The following is a 27597-nucleotide window of genomic DNA, read 5'->3' on the forward strand; positions in this document are numbered from 1 at the left end:
ATAAACATTACGCATTTTACCATGGAAATCTACCACCGTATTAATTAAAACATTCCCTACGATAACTGTCATATATATAATATTTTTATACAAAATTAAACAAATATATAAAATTAACAAAAGCTAGTTCTGAATACTTTTTTTCCTTAGTTTAGGGGGTAAACTACAACTGCTATATACTGAATTACAAAAAATGCGACAGATTATACAACAAAAAATTTTCAGTTTAAGCTCTTAACTTTAAGCTCATTAAACTTAATTGGTGGAAAGGGGTAGTTTCACAAAATGCATTTGAACTTAATTTTGTGAATTGCATATTTTTCTTTGTTAAGATGGTAAAAGTACGTGGTAGAAAATTTAACTTTCTTCAAATTTATGCCATATAAATAGAGTTTAAACACATTTAAACAGGTTCAAATATACGGTTCACTAAATTAACTTCAAATGCATTTTGGGAAAAGACTCCTTTCTAGATATTATAAAAAAAAATTGAAGATGAAACTTATGAAATCAAAAAAAATTACATATAAATATATATATACGTAAAGTCCTGGAATTATTGGGATTGACTGCGACCTATAATCAGGTCTTCGTCTTGTTCTTCGTCTTGTTCTTCGTCTTGTTCTTCGTCTTGTTCTTCGTCTTGTTCTTCGTTTTCAGACGAAAGTTCCGACGGATAATACTTGTCTCCATTCTGCCAGGGATGTATATTCTACATGGATCGGATGTATAATATTTTTTCCAAGTCTGCTCAGGGATGTATATTATATTTCATTAAATATAAATAGATGGAGGTAAGAAAAAAAGGTAATAATTAAGAAAACTGAAAACATTTGTAAATTTTAAAAATTTTTAGCCGTGGACAAACAATATTTCTTGTGCAGAATATACACCCCTTTCCCGAATCAGCTGTAATGTAGCTGCCAAAGATACCGTAATTGTTTATGTTTTGAGAACATTGTTGAGAACTTGCTCTCTGTGGTGGTCTGGAGCTTGATCTTTTCTTCTTCTCTAACTCATCATCTTCAGGCCTGTGTCCCTGTTCCCACAATCTTTGCTTCTTCATGTTGTCCTTTACTCGTTTGTTGGCATCTCTTCTTGTCCGAGCCTCACCACGCTGGCCGAAATCGGGCAAATGTGTATTTGTTCTGTTCAACATTTGCTGCAGCTTAATTTGGTTAGGTTGCTCACTGAGTTGACTATTACTACAACCTTGCTCTGGACTGAGTTGACTATAACTACAACCTGGTTCTGGGTTTACGTCTTCATCAGGATTTGATGTGCCTGCGCTTTCAGCATATTCCCGGCTTGAATTAATTTGTGCTGTGCTCGTGCTTGCTCTGCTCTGGTTTCTGTACAACACCGCATCAATTTGATTCGTTGATGGAAATGTTGTTTGTTTTCTGGGACGTTTAGGAGCTTCTTTGGTAGGCTTTGGCTTTTGGGCCACTTTTGCTTTTGGCCTGCGTTCTTCTTCTTCTTCTTCACTACTACTACTACTGCCAGTTCCAGTGTCTGGGTCTGATTGATGACCTTCATCTGTATCATCACTCTCTGGTGCTTCTTCTTTGATGTCAGAAAGTAATTCACCTTCTTCTCCATCTTTTTTCCACTTTGCTTTTTCTCCTACAAAGAAATAAAAAATGTTAAAGCAAATGTACATAATTGTAGCTTCAATATTATTTCCATACCTATATGAACATTAGTTACTATTAATCAGATTCAAATGAAAACAAGCAATATTTTTTACCCTATATTAATATGCCAATCAAAGATAAAAGGGGGAATTTTGCATTGGCAGTTGCTTTATAGGGGTACAATATGGAACTGTGAAGAAACGGCGTCGCCACCGCCGAGAACCGCCAATAAAAGCCCCAAAAAAGTGTCACTTTCGCCCACCCCCCCCCCCCCATTTATTACATTAAGACCTGTAACTTACCGTCAATGTTGATGAGTTCTAAAATTTCCATTTGGTTGTATATAGAAACATTTGAGCCTACTGCAACAACCTCATAATGACCCGTGTGGTTTTCAATTATAATGGCAAGTTTGGGTAATATTATTCCACATGGATGTATCCGAATTTCCTTACTTGCATTGCCGTCATTCTTGCCCTCATTGTCCTCAACCTCCACAATTTCGTCACTCTGGTTTCCGTCATCTTCGTTATCCACCTCGAATGATGGTTCATTGTCCAGCTGTAAACTTTTCTTGGTTTTTGCTTCGGCTTCCAATGCGGTTTGCCTTCGCTCCCGGTTCTTTGGAATGATCGCCACATCATCTAAATAATTATTATAGTCATTATTTCAAATAGTATAAATGTTACCCAACCCCCCCCCCCCCCCTCCAAGGAAATAGCTTAAAATCACCGCAGGACCAATACACAGAAGAGTAGAATCCGATCTCCAGGATACAATTAATACCATAAAAAACCTAGTTTTTACCACTTTTATGGTAAAATTTTACCAGCCTATACGATTTAAAAGGTGGTAAAATTTTACCGTAACCTCGATCGATTCAGTGGTTACTGAGATCTTAAGCTTCTGACGGCCGGACAGACATTAAGCTACTTAGTATTATAGATAGCGGCTGCGCCCATACAAATTTTAGCCTAAAACCCTGTCAGGGCCTGTACGAAGTTTCCCTTAAAACAAAATTAATCCACAGGGTTTTTATCTAAGACTACTTCTCAACTAAAATATTAATAAACTTAAATTTAGGTGATACAGTTCCTACGTTTTTCAAACTATAAATAACAATACCTTCGGCATCCTCATCATTCTCATCACTGCTGCTTTCCTCCACGACACTTGTTGCCTTTCCAGTCACCTGTCTCTCGTTACTGTTGCCTGTAAATAATTAATTTATACATTAATTTTATACGTTTCCAAACAAAAAGCAAGTACTGAAAACATTTTTTCCACCCCCCCACCCCCCCTACTTGGTTGAAAAAAAAATTTTAAAAGGAAATGTGTTGTAGGAGGGATAGAATAAATAAATCATAGAGTTCTTTAAATATTTTTCAATTTTCCCCCTACTTGGTGAAAAAAAACTAGGGGGGGGGGGGAAGAAAAATTTATAAAAAAATTAGTAGCAGAGGAAAAAAAATCTTGTGCAGTATATACACAATACGAGGAAAGATAAAACTTATAAATAATAATTAATGTTCAACAAATATGTACCTGTGATTGAATTATTTCGTCCATAAAATTCTTTCTGTCTTTGCAGTGGTGGAAAGTTTGGTGGTTGTTCATCATCTTGCATTGGGACTGTATCATCAAGATTTCCCACATTTTGGCCCTCATCGTCTGTTTCAGAAATAATTATCTTCTTCGACTTTTTCGAGCCCTTTCCATGCTTCTTCCTTTTGGAGCTTGTGATGTTTTTAAATACATTTACTTTGGGTTTATTATTGGACTGGCTGTTGACAATTGGATCTTCATATAACCTACGTGGCTTTACTGGGTGCTTTACTGGTTCTGGAGTTACTGCTGGATTCTCCGCGGGTGGTATGCGTAAGTCATTCCCAATCTGATCATCATTTGAATTCATTTCAACGTCGTCGCCTCCGTCATCAATTACAAGCTCCTCACCATTGTTGCTTTCTTCATCAGCAATGTTTTCCATACCATTTTCTTCAACAGCATTGCCTTCAGCTTCATTGTCTTCAACAGCATTGCCTCCACCATCATTGTCTTCACCATCAGTGGATACATCAGCAGTGGAATCATCAGCAGTGGAATCATCAGCAGTGGAATCATCAGCAGTGGATTCATCAGCAGCATTCATCTTTCTATTTCTTGAAATTCTAGTTGCTTTCTCACTGGCATTGTGAATCTTTGTCTGTTCTTCACTCATTTCTGGTTTCAAATTGGTTGTGGCGTACGAATAATACATTACAGCTCTTTGTATAACCTTCTTATTACTATGGACTGTCTTGAAAAATTGCTTGGGGTTCTTTGCCATGTCTGCATAATTTTTGATCTGAAATGAATTTCTCGACCTGTCATTGTTTATTCTCAAGTAAATCGGGTTCTTTCCTTGAACTTCGTGGGGTAAGCAACCCATTGAGTGGGCACCTAACATGTGGTAAAATTTCTTGTCTTCGGCTGTAACACCTGGTGTTGAAGTTGTGATTGTCTTCGGTTTAATACGCCGCTTAATTCTTTGTATCTCTGCAGGGGCCAGATAAAATTCACACATCTGTAAGGCTGATCGTTTCTGTGCCTTTTCCTTCTTGTCTTTCTTGTCTTTCTTGTCTTTCTTGTCTTTCTTGCCTTTCTTATTGCTTGTCTCCTTCCTTGGCTTGATTTCAAAAACCTGTTCATACTTGTAGTTTGGGGTTGACAATGCGCGTTCTTGTTTTCGCGTTACCATCCCTCGAAATAGCCTCCAGCAGACAGGATCCTCATTAGCAAGCATATAATCTTCGGCCCTCTTCTTATTTTCACAAAAACCAGTCGCGTCCTCTTTAAAAGTGTGTTCGAAATTGCGCAAGAACCTAGATAAAAAAAGGGTTTATATCAAAACAGTCTCAATATATAACATATAACATATATCAAGAAAAGATGAACTAAAAGTCTTGCCACATAAAAAAATACATGGTACAAAATTGAAATTCTTTGAAACATATGCCATAGAAATGTAGTTTAACAATTTAACAAGAATACAATATGCAGTTAACATTTCGTGAAACTACTTTTTTAACTAAAGAACATTGAAATGCATTTTGTAAAACTACCACTTTCACATTTAATAGACGCGGAATAGATGCGATAAATAATTGAATTACCTACAAGCTTGTATGTGGTTCCTCACTAGAAAAAGGTCGCTTGAAGACACATAGGTTCCTGTTCTCCACAAATTTGGTGGGATAGCTTCATGTAGGTACGTCTCGTTAAGCACTAACTTACAATGATCCAAGAAACGTTCCACTGAAATAATAATGAAATTTTCAATTAACTCTGCATAGGTACATGTTTATTATTGTACCAGGGGTGTATATTCTGCACAAGATTTATTTTCACAAATAAAATATATATATAAAAAGATTATTGTACATGGTCACCTGCTAGCAAGAATAGGAATGCCCCTTTTATTCGGTTTATTTCCCTTGCCCCCACCTCCCTTCTCCCTGTTTTAAACGTTTTCTCATCATGTCAAATTTACAAAATAATATTTACTTACCAGTTTCGTCATCAATAACTTCCGGAGCAGTCCAAAAGGCAGCTGTGATGCGGGCGTCAAAGGTGAACTGCTCGAACACGACATACAGGAAGGTTATGATGTCTCGGCATACTTTCAGTAAGGTTTGCCAGCCTATATCCACTTTCCGTGAGTCTTCGAAATTTTGGATGAAAAAGATAATTTCTTCTCTTCTCATATAACCATCTTTTTCCAAGGGGTCATGGTTCTTTATTCTTTCTTTGTAAAAATCTGGTGAGAAAATCTGGTCCACGACAACATCCTGATTCTCACTAGGCCCTTTATTCGCCTCCTCCTCATCAAGCTCATCCACATTGGTCAGTCTTCTTAGATCAGTCACCAAGGTTTCCACAATTTGGCCGGTTTTCTTCATTTCTGTTTTCAGGGTTTTAGTATTTTCAGCCATATCTCTTGATACACTGTCTTGCAGGTCTTTGATTTCATTCTTCACTAACTCATGGTTTGTGGACGTTTTGTTTACCAAGTTTCTGATGGACGCATTAATGGGCTCTAGTTGATTTTTCATTTGTGAGGTCAAGAAAGTACGTAGCTGCTGAAATTGGTTCTGAATTTGGTTCATAACGGCCCCGGTGAACAAATCCTTAAAATGAAACATATTAAACCACATATTTTCAAGTCTTGGTATTTTAAAAACTACGTGGTAGAAAAGAAGACTATCCACAAACAAGAGCAAGTGATCCTAAGCATCTTCCATCATTTTTGGACTTTGACAAACAAAAAAACTTGGTAAAATTTGACCAACTTTTTGGTAAAAATTGACAAGGTAAATTTTTAGGCTAAGTCCAGATTTTTGGACTTTGACCAAAAAATCAACTTGGTAAAATTTGACCAACTTGTTTGTAAAAATTTACAAGGTAAATTTTTATTGGTCAATGTTTACCAAAAATTTAGTCAAATCTTACAAGTTATTTTTTCCAGGCTAAGTCGATATATATCCTAAATAATTGTAATTTGTATCCTCTGGATGACAAAATGAAATAAAAATAATACCTCGCTTTCTTCCATCTCACCAGAAGGGCCAGATGATCCCTGGGGTCGTGATGACTGGGACTGGGATCGTGATGATGTTGCAGGAGGAACTACAACTCTCGCGGTCCGTTGACTCGCGGAGTGGTGCCGTGCCCGTGGAGATGGAGGTGGGGTAATATTTATTGGCCTCATTGGAGATGTTGTGGTTCTAGTTGTGTTCTAAAAATAATATAGATAATTATTGTAAAGCATTACTTACCGAGGATTATAGTTTTAAACAACACCGGCATTATCCTAATTTTTTTCTTCTATTTTTTAAAACTTTACCCTCCCCCCCCCCCTCTCCCGACAAAATGACTGTGTTAGGTTAGGCTAGGTTAAGTTATATGGTTAGAGGGACCCAATTTGTTCAACGGTTAACGAGATTTGTTGGTACAAACCCACAAACAGACATCATGTTAGTAAGTTTAGTTTAACAACAAAACACCAACAAACCAAAAACCGATAACAATAAAACTTAAAACCCTACCTTTGCTGTTGTACCTTTGCCACCTCCAGTAGATTTGTTGCTTCCAGTTTTGGCACTTGGAGCTTTGGCACTTCCACCTCTGGCACTTCCATTAGGTTTGCCACCTCCAGTAGGCTTGTTGTTCTAAAACAAGAAATAATTGTTGTATTTACAATGCATAAAAAGATATTAGATAGCAGTGGCTACGCCCCTAGAATTTTAATTACTAATATCAAATGTTAAACACACTGTGGAAAATTAATAAATAATTATACTTGGTCAATAATCTTTTGTGGTCTGTTAAGCATGAACCGATAAGGTTTTCCTTTCGATCCGGTAACATGCGAATTTATAAGTTTTTTGAGCGAAGGGTAGCAGCAATTTGTACAATAGTAAATTAGGCCTTAAATATAATTTTTACCTTTACAGAACTAGCACTCTTTCCAGTCCTCGTCATTTTGGGATCTAGCTTGATCAATTGCCAGTCGAAATTACGCTGTTGGATCCAGGTCGTTGGCATGGGCAATTTGCATAGTTTTAAATCTGAAATGTGTAGACAGAAATTAAAATTTTATGTAAAATTAAATTAAATTGCAAACATGTACTCTTTCAAATTACAGACTAGACTTATAACACTTTAACTTCATACCCATCGATGGCCAAAAAGGTAGGGTTTTGCTAAATTTAGTTGAAATGCCTTTTTTAAAATTAGCTATAAAAAATAATTTTAATGAAAAAAATATTTTAAAGTACATTTCACATAAATTCCAAATAAAGAGGGAAGGGCCTTCAGTTGAATTTTACAACATTTTACATACATATTATAACAAAAGGGGGGGGGGGGGGGGAAGTGACACTTTTTGAAACCAAAACTAAAAGTCAAAGGAACTGAACTAAAGAAACAGTTACAGATCTGTCATTTTGCATGGCAGTTGTTTTATAAGGGTACAATATGGAACTTTTAGTTTTGGTTTCAAAAAGTGTCATTTCCCCCCCCCCCCTTTCTCTGCTTTCAATGTACAAAATTAAATTCCGATAGGAATTACGATGGAGACATCTTGATGCAACAGGTGTACGGAGATATGTGCTACTCTGTACTTCAGTAGGTTGGAGGCTAGTTGTGTTGGAGGATGGCTATAGTCTTCGGGATCGTCAGTCTTGCCTACTCCTAATACCAGGGGTGTATATTTTCAGTGTTTAAAACCATAAAACTTAATTCATATTTCCTAGACCCCCCCTCCCCCCTTTACCACACTCTCCTCCTGGCATGATAAAGAATTACAAATAAATTGTGGTAGGTTAAAAAGGAATTAGATGAAATGTATAGTTCATGAAATATTTCTATACAACAATTAATCATGTGCAAAATATACACCCCTACCTATTATTCTGGAATCTTCAGGAAAGGTGTATGCCGGAAAAAATGTCCTCACTTTGTGGACCAACCATACTGTTTTATCACGACGGCAGTCTGGGACAAAGTAGAGGTCTTGGCAGTCTGTATAGAATTGATTTCTTTCGAACTTTCGTTTGTTGGCATTCCTTTTTCCCCTGACAGCCAGCTTTTCATTTATGTACGGTTTCACTGTGTGAAATATCAACAATCTAAATATGTCATTTATGTCATTAATGGCTGTTAAACGGAAAGGTATGTTGCTGGTGAAATCGTTATAGCTTAAGTGTTTGATCAGCAATACACGGAAAGAAAGTTATGTTACATTTTTAAAAATTACATTAAAATTTGTAAAGAGTGGGGGGGGGGGGAGAAGTGACACTTCTTGAAACCAAAACTAAAAGTCAAAGGAACTCAACTAAAAAAAAATAGTATTACCTGTTTGAAACCTCTTTAAGGCCAAAATTATATCCTCGGATGTAAGTTGCAATCACATGATTGGCACTTTCGAAAGCATAACAACTGAACGCCATGGATGGTCCAAATCGGCGGACATGTTCCGGCATATGGTAAAGCATGTGAGTATTGTAACTCAAGCACGATTCGCCGTACATCTCCGCCAATTTTGAGTTCAGGACCATTATCATGGTCTTGAGCTCAGCCACACGTTCAGTTGTTATATGCTCTTCGAGACAGCGCAATATGTGGAATAAAAACTTGCATATCAGACGTTGTTCATCTTTAAGATTTGCCAACTGGAAAAAAAAACATTGTAATAATTTAAGGGAAAACTAGCTCTTTCGCCCCTAGCCTCTAGGGGCTTCGCCCTATATACTTATTGGAAGTCCACCCTCCTCAATAGAAATATATATATAATATAGCACACGTGCGCAAATTTAAAAAGAATGTTATTGCTATACAATATAATGAAACTGAAATAAGCTTTAAATTCTAAAAAGATTATAATATGGTAAAAACCTACCTCTGCATAAAATATCATATGGTAAAAGCCCAGTACTTTGAATTCAGAACTTTTCAAATTGAGGGCTAGCTTCTTCTCTGTCAGGCGCATGATGGACGTACGGGGAACGCGATCAAAATCGCCAACAAGCTTCAATTGATCGTTGATTTCATCTATAATTGGAGTTACTGCAGTTCATGGTAAAATATGGGTGATAAGGAGAAAATTTTCAAAATTTAAGTTCTTTAAACTTTTCAAACTAACACTCTTTTAAGCGGCATAACAAGGCGTACAAATAATGTGTAATAGACATAAATCTAAAAATGCAGAATTTTATCGCAGTGCCGAGAAATGCGCGAAGAAAACACCTATTTTACGCGTCATTTCTTTAGTCAAATGCAGTACATCCCTGTAATTCTCTCCATTTGAACTAAGTCTTCTTCTTCCAATTCTGGATAACTATTACGTCCTTTCTTCAGGTACGTCATCACTTTCTTTACATAGCCCAGGTGCAACGCGTGCATCGGATCACTGGGGGTATCTTGTATTAAATCCAAGCTCGGGTCAAGCTCAGAAAAACTGGTTTTCATGTTCTGATTATTTTCCTCTAACTTGCGGAATTTCTCGTCAGACCTCGGCGTACCCATATTTTGACTGTCACTGGGGTAAAATACATTCATTGATTCGAACAATACCAAGTTCTTTTGACGGAGATAAGTCTGTGAAAAAGCCATCCCTGGAAGGTCACAGTGTGGGCATCCATTTTTTGATCCATGGCCAAGAATGCCGAATACATCGGCTCTCGCAACGGCATCGTGGATGATGGTTCTACATTGAAAGGTATGTCCAGGTAATCCTTCTTGAATTAGTTTGTTGATGAATCGGGTAACATTATCCAGAAAGTTGTAACTGTAGGGACGCCTCCTCGTCTTCTCAAATATGCTGACTGGCAATATAACACTGAAATCCTTGTTGAAGAATAACCTGAAATAATAAAGAAGAATTAATAATAATAGCATTTAATAACTTAGACTTAAAATTGTAGTTACTGATTTATAAAACGTAAAGGCTGGTAAAATTTTACCGTAAAAGTGGTAAAAACTAGGTTTACTTATGGTATTAATTAAGTCCTGGTATACAGTAAGACAGATTTTTATATATGTATGCAATAGAAAAAAGTATCAATTGTAAACTTAGTTTTCTTTTTTATTTCTTTATTGAATGGTTTCCTAAACTTTGGCTTTAAAAATCTGGGCTGTCAATTGATGTAAAACAAATATTTTGATATCCTTTGAAATATAGGGTGCCATTCCTAAAAAATATTTTTTCGAGGGTCATGCTGTATATGAAAAGAACTTTATCCCAACCCAACCCTTTCAAATCCACAATATATTAATTACTTACCTAATCCAGACAGTATAATAGGAGATATGAGATCCCTGAGCTGCTTTCACTCCGTCGCCCGAGATGTCAAAAGTTATATGATCATCAACGGCCTGTTGTCCATTCAACCGTTTAAAGTCTGTGATGGCGTCTTGGAGGATCTCATAGGTAGGGAATCTGGAAAAAGAAATATATTTTTAACTAATAATAGCTTATAATATTGTTCTCAAGTTGTCGCAGGAAGCAATATACCAAAGAATGATCAAACTGATAATTAGAACACTTGAAAGTTTGTTGTTAAAAAAGGAGAAAAATCGACATGTTTAAAATGGACGTACGGAAATTCTGGTAATGATTATAGAAATGCTACGCTTTCTAAATCGTATATAAACATACCTGCACTCAATCAGTGAACCAGGAGCATTTGTAGGATTATATTTGTTTTCTTTGATTTCAACTTTGTATTTGGGTTTGAATAATGTATTATATGACGGAAATTTGAAAATACACGAGCGTTTCAGAATTGCCAGGATGATTCTAACTTTGTTGTGAGAGATGGGGTTGTCTAGAACACAAACGCTTCTGAAATCATTAACAATTTCTTTCTCAAGTTCTGTAAGATGTTTGAAGGGATCCCCGTCATGATCGCCATCAGGTTCGCCATCAGGTTCGCCATCAGGTTCGTCATCAGGGTCATCGTCATCATCTGGGTCAAAATCATCTTCAGGTATATCAAACAATTCGACGTGTTCCCAGTCCTCGGCATCTTGAATGCTGTCATTGTCTGCATCATTATTATCGTTGGTATTATTGTTGTTAATATTGTCTACAACAATATTAATGTAGTTTGTTTCTTCAGGATTGTTATTTAATCGCTCCAAAACTTGGTTTGCGTAGCATTGATAACATATACTTTCGGTTTCCTTTGTGAAGTTGGTATTGCAGCCTGTACAAACTTTACCTAAAAAAATACGATGTTAAACATGGTGTTTTATAGTTATAAACCTTCCCGGGACCTATGTGAAGGTACCCTGTAAAGGAGAACCCAATCGGTTCAGCGGTTAGCAAGATCCTTTTGAACAGACACACAGACATCCTGTTACTTTAGTATAAGGATAATGCCGTAAAGAAAAACTAGTCAAATTAGAAAGTTAAAAAATTAAAAATTCCAGAAAAAGTAGATAAATGTAGAGAGTGGGTGAAGGTGGGTTAGGTTAAGGGATCCCATGTAGAATATACACCCCTGGAACAAGGATATCTTGAGACAAACTTAACTAACGTTTGATCAAACCAATTGTTTGAAATTTAGATTGAAAGGAAAATAAAAAACAAAAATTGGGAGACAATGTTTGTGGGAATTTGGACAAACAAACAACAAACAGACAGACCGACATCGTTCTACTTTATATTACAGATATTGTAGGTTACCTTTTGACGATGCAGTTTCGTTCTCATATTCCACATCCATCAAATCCTCCTGCTGTTCTTCTTCTAGTAATGGCTGACTGTCTTCACTTTGTTGATGTTTCTTGCGCCAGTATTTACTTCTGGCTCTCGTTGCATTACAGAAGAGTTTTCTTATGGACCTCAGTTTATGCTGCAACTGGAAAAAGATTACATAATTAGTGAATTACTTATTTAAAATAATATAGGGGAGTTGTTATGGATCGTTATTTGGGCAAGCTACACGTGTCAATTGATTACAGTAAATATGACTATACTGGTGTAAGAGCAAGCATGTTTATAGTGCGCTGACTGCAAGTGAAAAATAGAAATTAAAGTCGAGCATAGATTATACTTTAAGTACAGTAATGAAAAGTAAGGTCTCATCTTAAATATGTAGAAATAATTAGTTGTAAAAAGTCACCTGTACATTTTTCGTCTTATCTCCACTTCTTATACGCTTCAGTAGAGCTTTAGAGAGTGTACCAATCAAATTGTCTCCCATTGCAATAACGTCTAACAGGGGTGTATAGGTAACTCCTGAAATAAGAAGTATATGTTATAATCAGGGATGTATATTCTGCATGGGATCCCCTGCTCAGGGGGGGGGGGGGTGGAAATAAAAAATAAGTGGTTGGAGGAAAAAAAAATGTAAAAATTAAGAAAACTGAAAACATTTTTTCCATTTCCCCCCCCCCCCCTCCTTGGTGAAAAAAAACTAAAGAAATGTGTGGTAGGAGGGATAAAATAAATGAAGTATAGAGTTCTTTAAATATTTTTCTATTTCCCCCCCTACTTTTTCAGAAAAATCTAGGGGGGAAAAAAAATAAAAAAATTTGTAGCAGGGGAAAAAAAATAAATCTTGTGCAGAATATACACCCCTGGTTATAATAATAAGGTTATTACTTGTTTACATATAACGAAAGAAGGAGAAAGTAAAAAAGGGGGGGGGGGGGAGTGACACTTTTTGAAACCAAAATTAAATGTCAAAGGAACTCACAAAATAAAGAGTTAGAGTTACAAACAAGAAAATACCCTTATTTATTCTTTGATTGTCTATAAAATTAATTAAACTTACCTATCAAAATTGTGATCCAATTATACATACGTCATCCAGCGTTGGTCTGACATTTTTTTACTTTGAAAAAAATAACTATATACAATATATACATAAAATTTTGTTTGTTCCAGTCCTGACCTGGATAATACCTATATAAATTTCCTGCCTTCCCTGAAAAGCCGACGAACGCATATATAATCGAGCCCCACTGGTCGTGACTTTTGCAGAATTCTGCAGTTGCATGGAGTTTTATTATAACAACAATGTTGAACCCAGAAAATTTGTTAATTTGCTATAAAATAAATAATAATAAATAATAAAAAACAACATAACAAAAATATCAAAAAACAAAAACAAAAAATAAAACATATCAATTAAGATCTCCTAGAGAGCTATAGCCAGAAGCTTAAAAAACTGTACACGTGCATACGTAATCGTCGGCTTTAGGGGTAAATAATGTTTATTAATGTTTATATGCAGGAAATTATATATCTGCACGACCAGTGGGGCTCGATCACTGTCACCATGGGTACTTAATTATAAAATATATGGGCGCTGCAATCAAAGAGAGGTTAACGTAAATGTTCTGAAAGAACAAATTGATGTTATCCTCTTAGGAAATACCCCCCCCCCCCTAGAAAAACGGCCCCTGGCCTCTACCTAGCCGTATAACTTAACCTAGCCTAACCTAACCCAGCAATTTAGTTTGGGGGGGGGGGGGATGGGGAGTTAAATAATACAAACAAAATTTTCTAAGAGGATAACGCCACAAATTACAATTAAAATTCGCTTTCAGCATGGATATCCGGAGGCTGGATGAAATCGCCGGCGGCGAGCTCGGCTTCTCCTAGCTTCTCCTTTCTCTTCCCTGAAAGGAAAGAACATTGAATTAAAAATGAGAAAACTAAAGCGTTTTTTAATGAAGAAACTCAAAGAATTCTGAAACATTTTTTGGTTAAAAACAATTTTTTCCCCTGCTACAAAAGACAACTAGCCATGAACAAGAGCATGTGATTTGAAGCAACTTCCATCATTGATCCACTTATTTCTTTTTTCCCCCTCCCCTCCCCCCCCCCCCCGGAGCAGAATATACACCCCTGCAATAATTTCGTAGTTTTTACCTTGTTACTCTGGGTTTTATTTAGAAAAAAGGGCTGACGTTGGTGAGGAAAGGTGCACAGTCGGCTTCATGGTCAATGACACGTCTCTCGGTATCATCCAGGCGGGGTCTCTCGTTCTCGTAGAGATTCTCGGGCATAGGTTCAATCTTCTTTAAGTGTGTCTCTACCCAACCGTGATGGTATAAGAGTTTTACTATTTCAACAGCGTCATCAATGCCACATGATTCTTCTTGAACTCGAATATTTAGCTTGGAGAAGAGTCTCAACATCCTAACCATGAGGGCGTCCCATCTGTCATGCAGCTCGTGGTATTGGTATGGATCCATCCTAATTTGAGGAATGATTATTTTGTTTGTCTTGTTTATTTTTGGGAGGGGTGTGATTAATGTTTTTTAACTTTCCGGTATTTTATTTGTCCTTAAACAAGGGGGGGGGGGGGAGAAGGCCTGGAGCTCCGGAACCTGGAGGCCTATCCAAAAAATATTAAAACTTGGGAAAATTCATCATATAAGAATGATTTTATCCCTAATAACCTATACTCTCAGTCCAAAGATAAAGCCTATACTCCCTGTTTACGCAAATGTGTCAAAACTTCCCCCCCCCCCCCCCCTATTTATTTAGAACAAATTTTGTAGCAGGAGAAAAAAAATAAATCTTATACAGCTAATATACACCCATACCTGTTATTATGATGTACGCGTACCCAGGTGATTAACTTGAATAGCCTGTTATTCAGAACTATCTGAAAAGGTAGAATATTTAAGAAATAAAAAATTACAAAATAAAAATAGCTCGTATTCATTCGAATCCGGTGGATAGGAACAGGTGTTCTCATTCATACGCCAAAAAACTAGGTAACTAGCATATCGTATTATATGCATATGGTTTTCTACGAATATAAAAATCTAAAAGCATAAGATTAAAAACAGTTATTTTTAGCCAGTGCCTCCGGCACCTCTGGGCCAAAAAAGTAGTTTCATTCTTATAATTGTACTCCTATATTTGCGACAATCCGTTTATACTACGGTGCAAGACATATATTTATTAATTTTACATTTAAAAAAGTCCTGTATATTACGTAAGCTAAAAAGAGTCCCAAAAATGGGAGAAAAAACGAATACGAAGAATATTTTAGAAAGAATTTTCAATAATTAATGATAAAATTTGAATTATAAAACAGAATGATACATATTTACGTCTTTTAATTCACTGTAATTTCACTAAAAATGATTACTAAAATACAAAAATGCACCGTAGTCATATAGTCCAGTTGAATTATTGCGCCGATGGAAAGTTACGGTTGCCAACATACAGATTGAATAGGTGGCAAAACACTTTGCAAGACAGTTATATTTTTAATCGTAAAATTGCAACGAATAATAACATTTCATGAATTATATAAGTTATGCAGTTTTAATTAATTAACCGGTAAAATATTAAAATGATATTATATACATAAGGTGTTTTTTAAAGTTTAGCAACTTTGTCCAGCACGTTGATTTTATCATCTGAAAACAGGGTTACGAAAGTTAAATAAATGTAAATTTTTTTTAATGTGAATGTAATATATTTTTGGCAATGACTTAAATGAAATATCATCGATAAAATATAAAAAAATATATTGCAATGGATATAAAAGAAATATTTTTCAATATAAAGTTGTATACCTGTACAGAGCATGTGCATGAATGCCGCTATACCGATTGAAAACTATTGTAAACAATGAGTGTTATAGTTCAAGTCTCTTAGAGAAAATACGTGTTATATCCAAGTATGATTGACAGGAGATGGTCCATGTCACAAGATTTATATGAATGTCAGTTAAGAACTCCTAGAGAGCTATATATTCAGAAGTTTAAAAAAGTACTTGTCTACCAGTCTTGGCTGTTAGTGTTGATATATGGACCCTGCAATCAAAGAGATGATAGTCAGATGTTTAAAAAAGTACGTGTCCACCTTCAGTCTTGGCTGTTAGTATATGGACCCTGCAATCAAAGAGTGGTTTGCGTAAAAGTAAGTGTTTAAATAATTTTAATATAAAAACATTAATAATATAGGACCTTGAGCGTACGGTTTTAGGCTGCCTTCGATTAACGGTTTAAGTTTTACTAGCGGCTATGCCCCTTAGAAGCCTCTAGGGGCACTTAAAGTAGGAAGAGAAAAGTCGAGGCCTCATCCTATTTTTAATTTGAGTTTCAGCTATAGATTAAAATAAATAAAAAGCTTCGTTGTAAAAGAGAACAATATTAATATATATAATAGGATAATTGTTTTAAGCCTTTTTTAAACCTTTTTGATTTGATCTAAGAAACACTTTTTATCCTATTCTTAATATTAAATAATCCGGGTTTAATATATATGAATGTAAGAAATATTAATAAATTATATTTAAATTGAATATTGTTTTTCAGGTTCAGCAACACTGATTCATCAGAAATAACTATTTGGGCGCTGCAATTAAAGAAGGGCTCACTTAGTAGTAAGTTTTAAATAATGTAATAAAAAAATCAATATAATTTAGGACCTTACGCATGGTTTTAAGCTACTTCGATAAACTGTTTGTTTTATAATTTTTTAAACCTTTTTGATATATGATATAAGAACGACTTTTTATCCTATTCTTAATATTTAAAGTATTCTACTATTAATATATATAAATAATAATAGAAATATTAACAAATTATATTTCAATTAATATTGTTTTTCAGACTTAACCAGGAATCAGATTCGTGAGAAAATATATGGGCGCTGCAATTAGTGAATGGTTTACATAGAAGTAAGTGTTAAAATAATTTTAATAAGAACATGGATATTTTAGGCCATGTTATTAAGACTATCCTTTAACGAAACCTTTTTAATTCAACCTTGCTACGAAGCCTTGTGTGATACCGGTAGAGTGTTTGAGTTCTTAGGGAACCACACTAATTACATAATATTATCTTGAGTTAGACAGGTTTTATAAGCTGTAAACAGACTAATACAATTAGATATGTCATTATCTTTAAATTATTTATTATAATTTATATAATAGCACCTTTGAAATAAGCTCATATTATATCCAACCTATATTCGCCCTTTAAGGTTTATGATTGTTTTAAGCGTAACGAAGTTTTATACCCTTAATAGAAAGATATTATAAGATGTGTTTTATGTAAAATAATATTAAAAATATATATAAATTATATTTCAATTAATATTCTTTTTCAGGTTTAGCTTCGCACACAGCTGGGTGTATTCTCTGATTATAAGCTGACCGCAATTCGACCGTGGAACATTTCTTAAGCACCAACATGAAGCTGTTGCCATCAGAAATTCATCCGTTAAAAGTAAGTGTTTAATTATTTGTAATAAAAGATAGTTGGAATAATCCTACACGCAACTACGGCAACACCTCGGCCCCAAAAGGTAGTTTCCATGTATACAAGCATAACAAATATGAAGTTAATATACACAGACACACATCGAACTACCTTTATGAAACTGTATACTAAATTATATTAACAATTAAGCTATTATTAAATTTATTAGATAGATATTAAACTGGTTAGACAAAAGTTAATACATAAAAATAATGTACTAGATAGGTAGCTATTTAAAATTAGATTTTACTACTTTATATTATTGAAACAGTACATTCAGGATATTATTAAAATCTAAACAGCATTACATTCATCCTCGTGCATGTTTACTTCGTGAAGAACAGCTGCCAGTTCGGCAGCCTGGGCAGCGGCGGGCAGCAGAGGGGAAGGACGGCAGCGATTAAGATGTGTAGTAATCCATCCATGTTGATATAACCTCTTACAAACCTCCCTCTGGATCTCGACATTGTCAGTTCTGGCTCTAATCTCTAGACTCTCTCTTAGTACTAACATACGACTATTTAATTCATACCATAACTCCAAATTCCCGTTATAAGACATTCTTAGTTTCTCTCAGTCTGGTTATGTATTGATAACTGAATTAAACTTTCTCTAATAAGCAGGCACATACACAAGCTGTATCTACTTTCTCCATGAAATTTTCCCAAAACCGTTAACTTTCCTTTTTGTAAGGCCTTTTTGATTTGTTAATCCTTTAATTGCTTAATTTAAAAATGAATATTCTTTTTCAGGATTTTGGAGTTGAACCAGTTTTGAAGTACGTGGAGCTTTGCAGTTCCATGGAGAACAACGAGAGTTCCATCTCAACATGTAACAGTCACAGATTATACAAAAAATTTCATTATTTATTATAACGACAATGTTGAACCGAGAAAATATGTTAAAATATGTTAGTCAGTTAAAATTAACAAATAATTTACAGAACGATACTAATAAGTTTTATTATGACGATCAATGTTGAACAGAGAATATTCTGTTAGTCAGTTAAAATTAACTTAAATAAAGCGTATTGATTACAATCAGTGTTTATTATGACGACAATGTTGACACCTAACATTCCACAGCTAAAATTCTAAAAAATATTGACTTTAACATATAAAGCGTATTGATTACAATCCGCCCAATCGGTGTTTATTAATTAAGTTCTACTCGAGAGCTCCAAACATTCCACAAGCTAAAATTCTAAAAAATGTTATTTACAGAAACGATACTAGTAAGTTTTGTAGTTTCAGTATTGACCTGGATAATATCTATATGACCTGTTATGTTATAATATGAAATAAATTCTAAATAAAATCATTATCATCATTATATTTTATTTGCGATTTTTATCATTAAGTAGAAGGATGTTTGTTTGGAAAAATCTGGACTTAGCCTAAAAATTTACCTAAAAATATTGACAAGAATTTAATTAACAAGTAAGAATGGAAAAACCTACCTTAAATACTGGAGATCTTGAGGCAAGTATAAACTTGTGCACTTTTAATTTGGAGGTACTAGTTTCTATCAAACAATCAGTAAACTCTGGATCCTCAAAACAATTCTCCAGGTCACCAGAGAGACAGGATACTGCACTTTCAGGTCCAGGTTTTATAACTTCCAGCCAAATAGTCAGAGTACCTCCAGGTAGGAGACTTGCCTGATTGTTCTTCAGTACATTAATCTCCATAAAAGCAGCATTACAATTTACCTCTCCAGGTGGCACTGTTATCAATCGACATTTAGGCATCAGTAGTAGACTGTTGTTATCTTGGATGCCAATCTTTTGTAGTTTCAGTATTGACCTGGATAATATCTATATGACCTGTTATGTTATAATATGAAATAAATTCTAAATAAAATCATTATCATCATATTTTATTAATTTCATATTCCATATAACGAAAGCAAATAGTGCTGAGTAAAAGGATGCTTTGTTTGGAAAGTATTAGGTCTGAATATTTCCTCATTATATTTTATTTGCGATGTTTATCATTAAGTAGAAGGATGTTTGTTTGGAAAAATCTGGACTTAGCCAAAAAATTTACCTTGTCAATTTTTACCAAAAAGTTGGTCAAATTTTACCAAGTTTTTTTTTTTGGCAGAGTCCAAAAATCTGGACTTAGCCTAAAAATTTACCTTGTCAATTTTTACCAAAAAGTTGGTCAAATTTTACCAAGTTTTTTTTTTTGGCAAAGTCCAAAAATTTGGACTTAGCCTAAAAATTTACCTTGTCAATTTTTACCAAAAAGTTGGTCAAATTTTACCAAGTTTTTTTTTTTGGCAAAGTCCAAAAATTTGGACTTAGCCTAAAAATTTACCTTGTCAATTTTTACCAAAAAGTTGGTCAAATTTTACCAAGTTTTTTTTTTTGGCAAAGTCCAAAAATTTGGACTTAGCCTAAAAATTTACCTTGTCAATTTTTACCAAAAAGTTGGTCAAATTTTACCAAGTTTTTTTTTTTGGCAAAGTCCAAAAATTTGGACTTAGCCTAAAAAAATACCTTGTCAAATTTTACCAACTTTTTGGTAAAAATTGACCAAATTGTGTTTTTTTGTCTAAGTCCGAAAATTCGGACTTAACCTGAAAAATAGAGTTGTAAAATTGACCACATTTTTGGTAAAACTTCCAAAAGTGGTAAAATTGAAAAAAAAAAAAAAAATTTAAATTTAGGCTTCATTGTATAAAAGTCATTATTTTAAAGTACTACAACTGATTATGAAGAGCTGTTTTTTATTTAAAACACAAAAAACGGGTTTTTTTGTTTCGTCAAATTTTACAAAAAAAATGGTAAAATTTGACTAATTTTTTGGCTAAAATTTTTGCTGGTAAAATTTACCACGAAACTGGTATATTATACCAGGTTGACCAGCTTTACCACTTTTCTGGTAAAACGAGTTTTTTTTCTGGTATTTCGTAGAACCTGGGAATGAGTTCCATGTCAGCAAGCTAAATTGAGAAAATTACCCGTGACCATGGCTCAACACGTAGCGCATCCGCTCGTCGTCGGGAAGGTGATAGGTTCGAATCTCAGTCCAACACCGCGTCATAACTAAAGATGTTTAAAATGGTTCCCACTGCTTCTATGTCAGATGCGCGACGTAAATAGCTAGAGTGGGGGGAATGCCTTGGCCCAAAACAGGCTAGGCGCAAATCGCTACCATGTACAGCTGGGACTTCTCAGACAAAGATCGTGCATCTCAGAGAGTTGGTTGTCTGATGGGTAAATGGACGCTTTACACCTCAATCATAATTATTGTATGTAGGTTTCTAGGTGCGTGGAGAGAGGTCTAGTACCCGAAGCGACACCTAGCCAACTAGAGTCTTAACTCTTAAATTGAGAAAATTACCAGTATATTCTGCATACATTATATTCTAAATTAATCAGTACATGCACTATTAATTCAGTCTCCAAATTTCTCTGGTCTGTTAAATAATTTGGTAACCCTGAACATCTTATCTTTAGCGTGGTCCCAGAATCTTTAGTAGAAGATTTTAAAGTATTTCTTTAAAAGGATAAGGCAATCATTCCAGTAGTTGGCGAAATCATTAATGATATATATTATATAGGCAGATATTATACATACTATTATATAAAGCAGTAAACTAATTTTGTCTGTTGCGAAGGATCTCTTTAACCAGTGAACTGATATGGTTCTTTTTTAAAGTGAAACTTCTTATAGGTTCAGGGAAGGTTTATTAGTATTTGGTGGGCGGGTATCTCAACCCTCCCAAGAGATATCGCCCCTAGTAAAAAGTTACCTCTTTAACCTACCCCTCCTCCTCCCCCCCCCCACCCAAAAAAAAAGAAATATTTTTTCCTTTTTTAATACTAAAATTGAAAGAAAAGGGTCTAAATCACCCAATGCTTATTCCCTCAAGTGTCCTATAGGAATAAAGGTACTAAGAAAGAGAGGGAATGTCTGATTGAGCCAATAGGAGAATCGCATCGGAATTTACATTGGATCTCATTGGTTGAAATTGTGTACACATTCTGCTACGAAGGCATGTTTTTTTTCATTTCATACATACATAAAAGTCAGCTGTAAACAGTATATTTTCTAAGTAGAAAGCTTTGCGGAATCAGAATTAATTGCCCAAAAATTTCGTTTAAATTTGAAAGCTTAGTAACGAGGTGGATTCTTAAAAAAAAAGTTAGGCTGGCTACTTAGGCTGGGTTATTAACATATGATTTTGTTTATTTTTTGTAGATTTTTAATGTGCTTTTGGATGATTTTTCACAAAAATAATTTTGCCTCACTATCGAGTAGCGAGTCTATAATTATAACATTTCATTACGAACGCATGTTTTTTTTTTCATTTCATACATAGATAAAAGTCAGCTGTAAACAATATCATTTCTTAGTACAAAGCTTTACTGAATCAAACTTACTTGCTCAAAAATTTCGTCTGAGTGAGAAAGAGGTGGATTCTTTAAAAAAAAGTTAGGCTGGCTAATCGCTGGTGAGGCAAAATTAATTTTGTGAAAAATCCTCCAAAATCGCATAAGTAAATTTACAAAAAAATTAATAATATCTTAAAAGGGTTGTTAACATATGATTTTGTTTAATTTTTGTAGATTTTTCATGTGCTTTTGAATGATTTTTCACAAAAATAATTTTGCCTCACTATCGAGTAACGAGTCTATCAGTTTTTAAGAATCCACATCAGCTTGAGTCGAAAGTAAACAATACTTTTGTCTGCTAGAAATGTTCCTTCTTAGATTTGACGAAAAAAGGGTGCAGAATATGCTTCTATTCTTATATTTCTATTCCTATAGGTCTCTAGGGGCGTAGCTGCAAGTATTTTATAAAGTGATTTTGTATCCGTAACTTCTTCCCTTCCTTAATTAACTTTAACCAGAAGAAACCTTTCCATTAATTACTCTGGGTAAAGGGATAAAAGAAATATAGAATTGTTTTTTTTTTATGCAGCAAATACTCTAGAATTAGGCTAGGTTCTCTACTTCACTTCTTTGTCCGTCTGAACTTCACGGTATGATAATATTTCATTTTTAATTTTGGAGGATATAATTATAAAAAACAGAGAATCTACGCAGCTTCCCACAACATTTGTTTTATTCATCATAATATCGGCTACGCACTTAAAAGCCATACAGACATTTTTCTATGGATACTAAAATAAAATAAAAATCATAAAATTATTCCCCGTTTTGTAATTTTAATTGTTGTAAATGACAATTTACCTATCCTGATATTTCTTAGAGAAAAACAAATAAAAATGGTCCAGAAAATTAGATATATTGACCATTTTCCTACTAGAGACGAGATAAACATTTCAGTTTCATTAAAAACAAGGATGACATCATCCGTAAAATAGACAGACTATTTATATAACGTCGTTTCAATTTTGTCATAAACTTTAAAGAAAATGTATAAATAATTAATGCTGCAAACTAAAAATCAGAGTACTCTGTAAAATCTTAAAACTTAAATGTTCACGTACTTTTGTATATTACTAATATAATTTCAGTATTGCCTCCAAACCGCTGGATTATAACCGGTTCTCAGCTATAATTTAATGCATTATGTAACATCGTTTTACAAACAATTTTCTACGACTATTAAAGGAAGAATCATATGAATAATACCACTTTTGTTAGCCCGGGACTTTATGATTTTTCGAAAATCTGTCTATAATACGATGTGATAAATAAATATTATTTACTTTAGGTTCTCCTCAGCAGTGTAGTTCTGATAGTGTGGGGTGTAACATTGTTAAACTTTATGTGCCTAACTTACAAGGTTAGCTTTATATTAGTTGCGCACTGGTTCAGCTATTATTACATATTACCTAATTGGGGCGAAATTCTTCTTTGATTTCAAGTGATCATCTAGAGAACTAAACTAAACTAGAGACATCATCCGCTTGTAATTGGAAGCAATACTGGTGGATATAAGGTTAAGCAACATCCAACATACAACCAACTCTTTGATTGCACGACATTTGTCTAAAAAGTCCTTACTGTGCATGACAATGAGATGCGCCTGTTTATGGGCCAAGTCATTCTCCCTACGCTAAACTAATTATGCCGCGCACCTGACATGGGAGGTCCTCGGTGAGTTACTCACGTTAAAGACGTTAAAATGTTCTCTATTGCTGCCATGCGCGACATCAATAGAAAGAGTGGTTCATGTATTGGCCTTTAACAGGCGCAATTAATTACCATAAACAGGCAGGACTTCCAGGAAAAAATCATACAATCAGATTTATCTAATAAAGTGAAACTCGCAGTGGGCTCTAACAACGATTCCCCCCTTCTTCCCCCTTTTAACCCATAACATGTTATCAACATAAATTGACAATTTTTTCCTTGTCATTCACGTATGTTCTACATCCATTACGCTACTATTGAAGTAATCTTATTTTTAATTTAATTTTATTTAGATGATTCTGACGCAAACTTTAATGACAAGGCCGGTCAACTTATATCTTTATCCAGAAATTGTACAAAGGTATGTCAGATTTCTTAAATGTTGTGTGGTATTTTGTGAAACACAGTTAAAAATTTAAAATTGCTATTATGCGAGATTTAAAGATTTTAAATTTTAGGAGGAGCCTCATCTTGGTTGTCAAGTAGATACTTCTAGAAAACAAGCTGTTGTGTAAGTTTTAAGTACTTCGTGTTTGTGTCTGTCTGTCCATTTGTCTGTCCATCTGTCTGTCCATCTGTCTGTCCATCTGTCTGTCCCTAAACATATAAACATTAATAATTTTCAAAAAAGGAGAAAATTTTGCATTCAACCCTAACGAGGGCTTGTAAGCTCCCCTTTGCTTGGTGAATTAAATGAGTTATTTAAGCAAACAAAATTTAGCATAAATGGATATTTAAATCCCAAGGTATTAAATGATCGAGCGTTAGCTCATCATTTAATACCGAGGGATTTAAATATCCATTTATGCTAAATTTTGTTTGCTTAAATAACATTCTATTGCAACAAAAAGGTGATGTTAGCAAATAATTTCTTGAATAAAATCATAAAACGTTTTTTCATTTAATTTTCATTTTTTTCACTGTTGTGTTTTTATTTGACATTAAAAATAAAAATCATAAAAAATCTTCCAAATCAAAGAGAAAAAATCTTTGAATTATTGGTCAATTTAAGTTCAAAGATTTTTTTATTGTAAAAAATTAATTTTTTAAAAATATTTTAGAAAAAAAATCTTCTAACAAAAAAAAATTTTCATAATCCAAGATGGCGTCAATACATGTAAAATAATATTTTCAAAACAAAAAATTAAAACTTGAATATCTTTTTTCACAGATTGAATTTCAAAAATCGGTCTGACAGTTTTTCCAAAGTCAGTATGATCTATCGAATGAAAAAGGTTTGAAACTGATAGAACATTTCTTTATACTAAAACATATTTTTTCTCCCGTTTTTTCCCACACTTCCAAAAAATGAAATTCAATGAAAATTAAATGGTTCTCGCGTTAAAAAAAGTTCCCATGGGTCCTAAAAATGAAATTAAATGAAAATCATATGTTCCATTTAAATCAAAATAAATGGTTCCCACATTCTAAAAATTTTCCCACGCTTGATATTCTTGAAAAAACCTAATTAATTGAATATTTAAACAAACTGAATATCGCGTTTTTTGCAATGGAATGTGTTATCCGGGATATGACGAGCTACTCTAAAAATCATAGATTAATTTAACTAGCCATGATTAAGATTTTTATTTAGACAAAATCATCTATGAACATTAATCATCATCTCAATTCTGTTTTTTCTTTATTGGGCTTTTTTATTACATTAGTTTACAAAGTTTTAGAATAACGGTTTCTTATTGGTTCGCCCAACAACTTTGAGGACTTATATTGAATTTTGATTGGTTGGTACATTAAGCCGAGTGTCCAAACGGGTAAACCACTAATTGTAACCATAAAAGGGCCGTAGTTTTGGGCAGGTATAAGGTATAGCCAACAAGTGAAATAAATCTAAAACAATATTTGGGGGGGCAAATGGAGAGGTCGTCAATTTTACAATATGTTGCCCCCCAATGACAGCTGAAAACCATGTATAGGTTTCGTGATTTGTTTCTTATTAATTTCGTTATTGGTATAAGCTGAGTTTTGGGTAATATTATGTATTAAAGCAGAAATAAATATATGATATGAGCAAAAAAAAGAAAAAAGACAAAAAAAATGTTAATATTCTTATGTACATTTAGAAAATAAGGTAGACAATGACACGAATATAACAAGAAAAATTAGTTTCAATGAATAGCGAAGCAATAACTATATAATTCAGATTTTTAAAAAAATATTAGGGACAATTTAGTAAATGAAATATTAGTGAAAAAGTTTTTCAATTTAATTTTTTGTTAATTATTGTTAATTTTTTTTATTTGAAGTTGTAATTAACCCTGACAAACAGACAGGCATACCCTAGTTTTAGAGAAGCTTCGTTACATATTGTGTATTGTACTGTATTGTTATTCCCGGAAAACGTTTAGCTAGGCAAATATATTAATTAACATTCATCTGTTTCTGATACATAACAATAGGGCTCGGCAGTACCGTCCCGTGTTATACATCTGAAACATATATAATTAGGCTCGGCAGTCGCGTGTCATACATATGAAACATATACAATTAGGCTCGGCAGTACTATCCCGTGTTATACATCTGAAACATATATAATTAGGCTCGGCAGTCACGTGTCATACATATGAAACATATACATACAATTAGGAATAGAAATAGAAGAATAGAAGCATATTCTGAACCCTTTTTTCGTCAAATCTAAGAAGGAACATTTCTAGCAGACAAAAGTATTGTTTACTTTCGACTTAAGCTGGTGTGGATTCTTAAGAAATTATAGACTCGCTACTCGATAGTGAGGCAAAATTATTTTTGTGAAAAATCATCCAAAAGCACATTAAAAATCTACAAAAATGAAACAAAATCATATGTTAATAACCCTTTTAAGATTTTATTTAATTTTTGTAAATTTTTTTATTCGATTTTGGAGGATTTTTCACAAAAATAATTTTGCCTCACCAGCGAGTAGCCAGCCTAACTTTTTTTTAAGAATCCACCTCGTTACTAAGCTTTCAAATTTAAACGAAATTTTTGGGCAATTAATTATGATTCCGCAAAGCTTTCTACTAAGAAAATATACTGTTTACAGCTGACTTTTATCTATTATGAAATGAAAAAAAAACATGCATTCGTAACAAGATGTGTACAAAATTTCAACCAATGAAATTAAATGTATGTTCCGATGCGATTCTCCTATTGGCTCAATCAGATATTCCCTCTCTTTCTTAGTACCTTTATTCAATTAGGCTCGGCAGTCACGTGTCATACATCTGAAATATATATCACATGGCTCGGCAGCCGCGCAATAACTCTAGCCCGCAGGGAAATTAAGATTTTATCGTCTAAAGATGTTCCTAAAATTCAGGGAGGGAGGGGACATTGGGTGCATTACTTTATGCCCCAAAGTTGTTGGCCTTTGGGGACTTTTATTGAATTTTGATTTGTTGGCTCATTAAGTTGAGTGTCCAAACGTTTCAACTACTAATTGTAATCTACAGAAGTGATAATTTTGTATATAATCATTGGGGATGTACATTAATTTATCGGCCATTGTATTATCCATTTACATCCCTGCTAAAATAGCAATCCTTCCGATCAGTAGTCAGTTACAAACACGGGTTTTATTTGGCAGCTTACGGGCGGGTGCAATGCATGATTAATATACATGATTATAGCCGGAATTGCATAAAATATGTAAGTTAATTAATTTACAAAAGTATGCATATTCATATCATGCTATAGATGCTTTTGACAAAGACCAAGGTATGTTAAAAATCATGTGACGTCATAAAAAGGAGGGAGATGAGAGGAAAAGTGGGAAAGAATAATCCCTCATTTTTATGACGTCACATAACTGATTCTTAACGCACTTTGGAATTTGTCATGCTTTTAAAAGAAAAGGAATTTAAGAAATATACTTTAGGTTTTAGTAAAAATGAACTTTATTGGACATACATATAGTAGCTTTGCCTCTTAAGTGTCATATAAGTAGCTATAATATTAGTATTACTTTTGAGTACAATTCAACCCTATCTATAAAAGATAAAAAAAAAACAAGAATGAAAACATCCATAAAAGCAAAGCTATGAAACGGTAAGACAAACG

At 34.0% G+C, this 27597-nt stretch overlaps 4 protein-coding genes and 1 long non-coding RNA gene across 7 annotated transcripts in view; 2 read left to right on the top strand and 3 right to left on the bottom strand.

Annotated features, from left to right (window-relative positions):
- The window catches only part of LOC145334140 (uncharacterized), a 50024-nt gene that overhangs the window by 10310 nt on the left and 12117 nt on the right, over window positions 1–27597 (top strand). Inside the window, exons 4-6 of the mRNA XM_080179442.1 lie at window positions 23117–23188; window positions 23832–23899; window positions 23997–24049. Coding sequence (XP_080035568.1) covers window positions 23117–23188; window positions 23832–23899; window positions 23997–24049 — 193 coding nt within the window. The remainder of the gene's footprint in view (window positions 1–23116; window positions 23189–23831; window positions 23900–23996; window positions 24050–27597) is intronic.
- Window positions 815–7528, bottom strand: LOC145334381 (uncharacterized). Its single transcript, XM_080179835.1, has 9 exons — window positions 7125–7528; window positions 6725–6847; window positions 6217–6414; window positions 5188–5806; window positions 4793–4934; window positions 3183–4501; window positions 2763–2849; window positions 2093–2281; window positions 815–1626 (listed from the first exon to the last, which is right to left on the bottom strand). The coding sequence occupies exons 1-9, from the start codon at window positions 7221–7223 to the stop codon at window positions 815–817; spliced, it is 3588 nt and encodes a 1195-aa protein (XP_080035961.1). The 5' UTR covers window positions 7224–7528.
- Window positions 7556–13071, bottom strand: LOC145334382 (uncharacterized). The gene is made up of 10 exons (XM_080179836.1): window positions 12962–13071; window positions 12308–12423; window positions 11869–12043; window positions 10837–11401; window positions 10462–10617; window positions 9524–10041; window positions 9079–9245; window positions 8535–8851; window positions 8085–8308; window positions 7556–7871 (listed from the first exon to the last, which is right to left on the bottom strand). The coding sequence occupies exons 1-10, from the start codon at window positions 12987–12989 to the stop codon at window positions 7729–7731; spliced, it is 2409 nt and encodes an 802-aa protein (XP_080035962.1). The 5' UTR covers window positions 12990–13071; the 3' UTR covers window positions 7556–7728.
- On the bottom strand, window positions 12840–14899 carry LOC145334691 (uncharacterized). The gene is made up of 2 exons (XM_080180263.1): window positions 14745–14899; window positions 12840–14391 (listed from the first exon to the last, which is right to left on the bottom strand). The coding sequence occupies exons 1-2, from the start codon at window positions 14897–14899 to the stop codon at window positions 14085–14087; spliced, it is 462 nt and encodes a 153-aa protein (XP_080036389.1). The 3' UTR covers window positions 12840–14084.
- LOC145333886 (uncharacterized) lies at window positions 15549–18320 on the top strand. Of its 3 annotated transcripts, none has more exons than XR_013884637.1 (4): window positions 15549–16543; window positions 16773–16840; window positions 17272–17390; window positions 18176–18320. It is a non-coding gene; the product is annotated as an uncharacterized LOC145333886 (long non-coding RNA). The 3 variants fall into 3 exon arrangements; XR_013884636.1 differs by having other exon boundaries at window positions 15549–16077; window positions 16476–16543; window positions 17272–18320; XR_013884635.1 differs by having other exon boundaries at window positions 17272–18320.

This window comes from Acartia tonsa, chromosome 12 (assembly GCF_053477335.1).
Source record: "Acartia tonsa isolate MP-2025a chromosome 12, ASM5347733v1, whole genome shotgun sequence".
NCBI classification, from domain to species: Eukaryota; Metazoa; Arthropoda; class Copepoda; order Calanoida; family Acartiidae; genus Acartia; species Acartia tonsa.

Coding starts and splice junctions, on each gene's coding strand:
- LOC145334691 (XM_080180263.1), bottom strand. CDS start 14,899: ATGAGAACACCTGTTCCTATCCACCGGATTCGAATGAATACGAGCTAT. Junction 14,392..14,744: donor CGCGTACATCATAATAACAG/GTATGGGTGTAT, acceptor TCCTCAAATTAG/GATGGATCCATACCAATACC.
- LOC145334382 (XM_080179836.1), bottom strand. CDS start 12,989: ATGTATAATTGGATCACAATTTTGATAG. Junction 8,852..9,078: donor ATATGATATTTTATGCAGAG/GTAGGTTTTTAC, acceptor TTTTTTTTCCAG/TTGGCAAATCTTAAAGATGA. Junction 8,309..8,534: donor CTTAAAGAGGTTTCAAACAG/GTAATACTATTT, acceptor TGACATATTTAG/ATTGTTGATATTTCACACAG.
- LOC145334381 (XM_080179835.1), bottom strand. CDS start 7,223: ATGCCAACGACCTGGATCCAACAGCGTAATTTCGACTGGCAATTGATC. Junction 6,415..6,724: donor GCAAAGGTACAACAGCAAAG/GTAGGGTTTTAA, acceptor TATTATTTTTAG/AACACAACTAGAACCACAAC. Junction 5,807..6,216: donor GTGAGATGGAAGAAAGCGAG/GTATTATTTTTA, acceptor TTTCATTTTAAG/GATTTGTTCACCGGGGCCGT.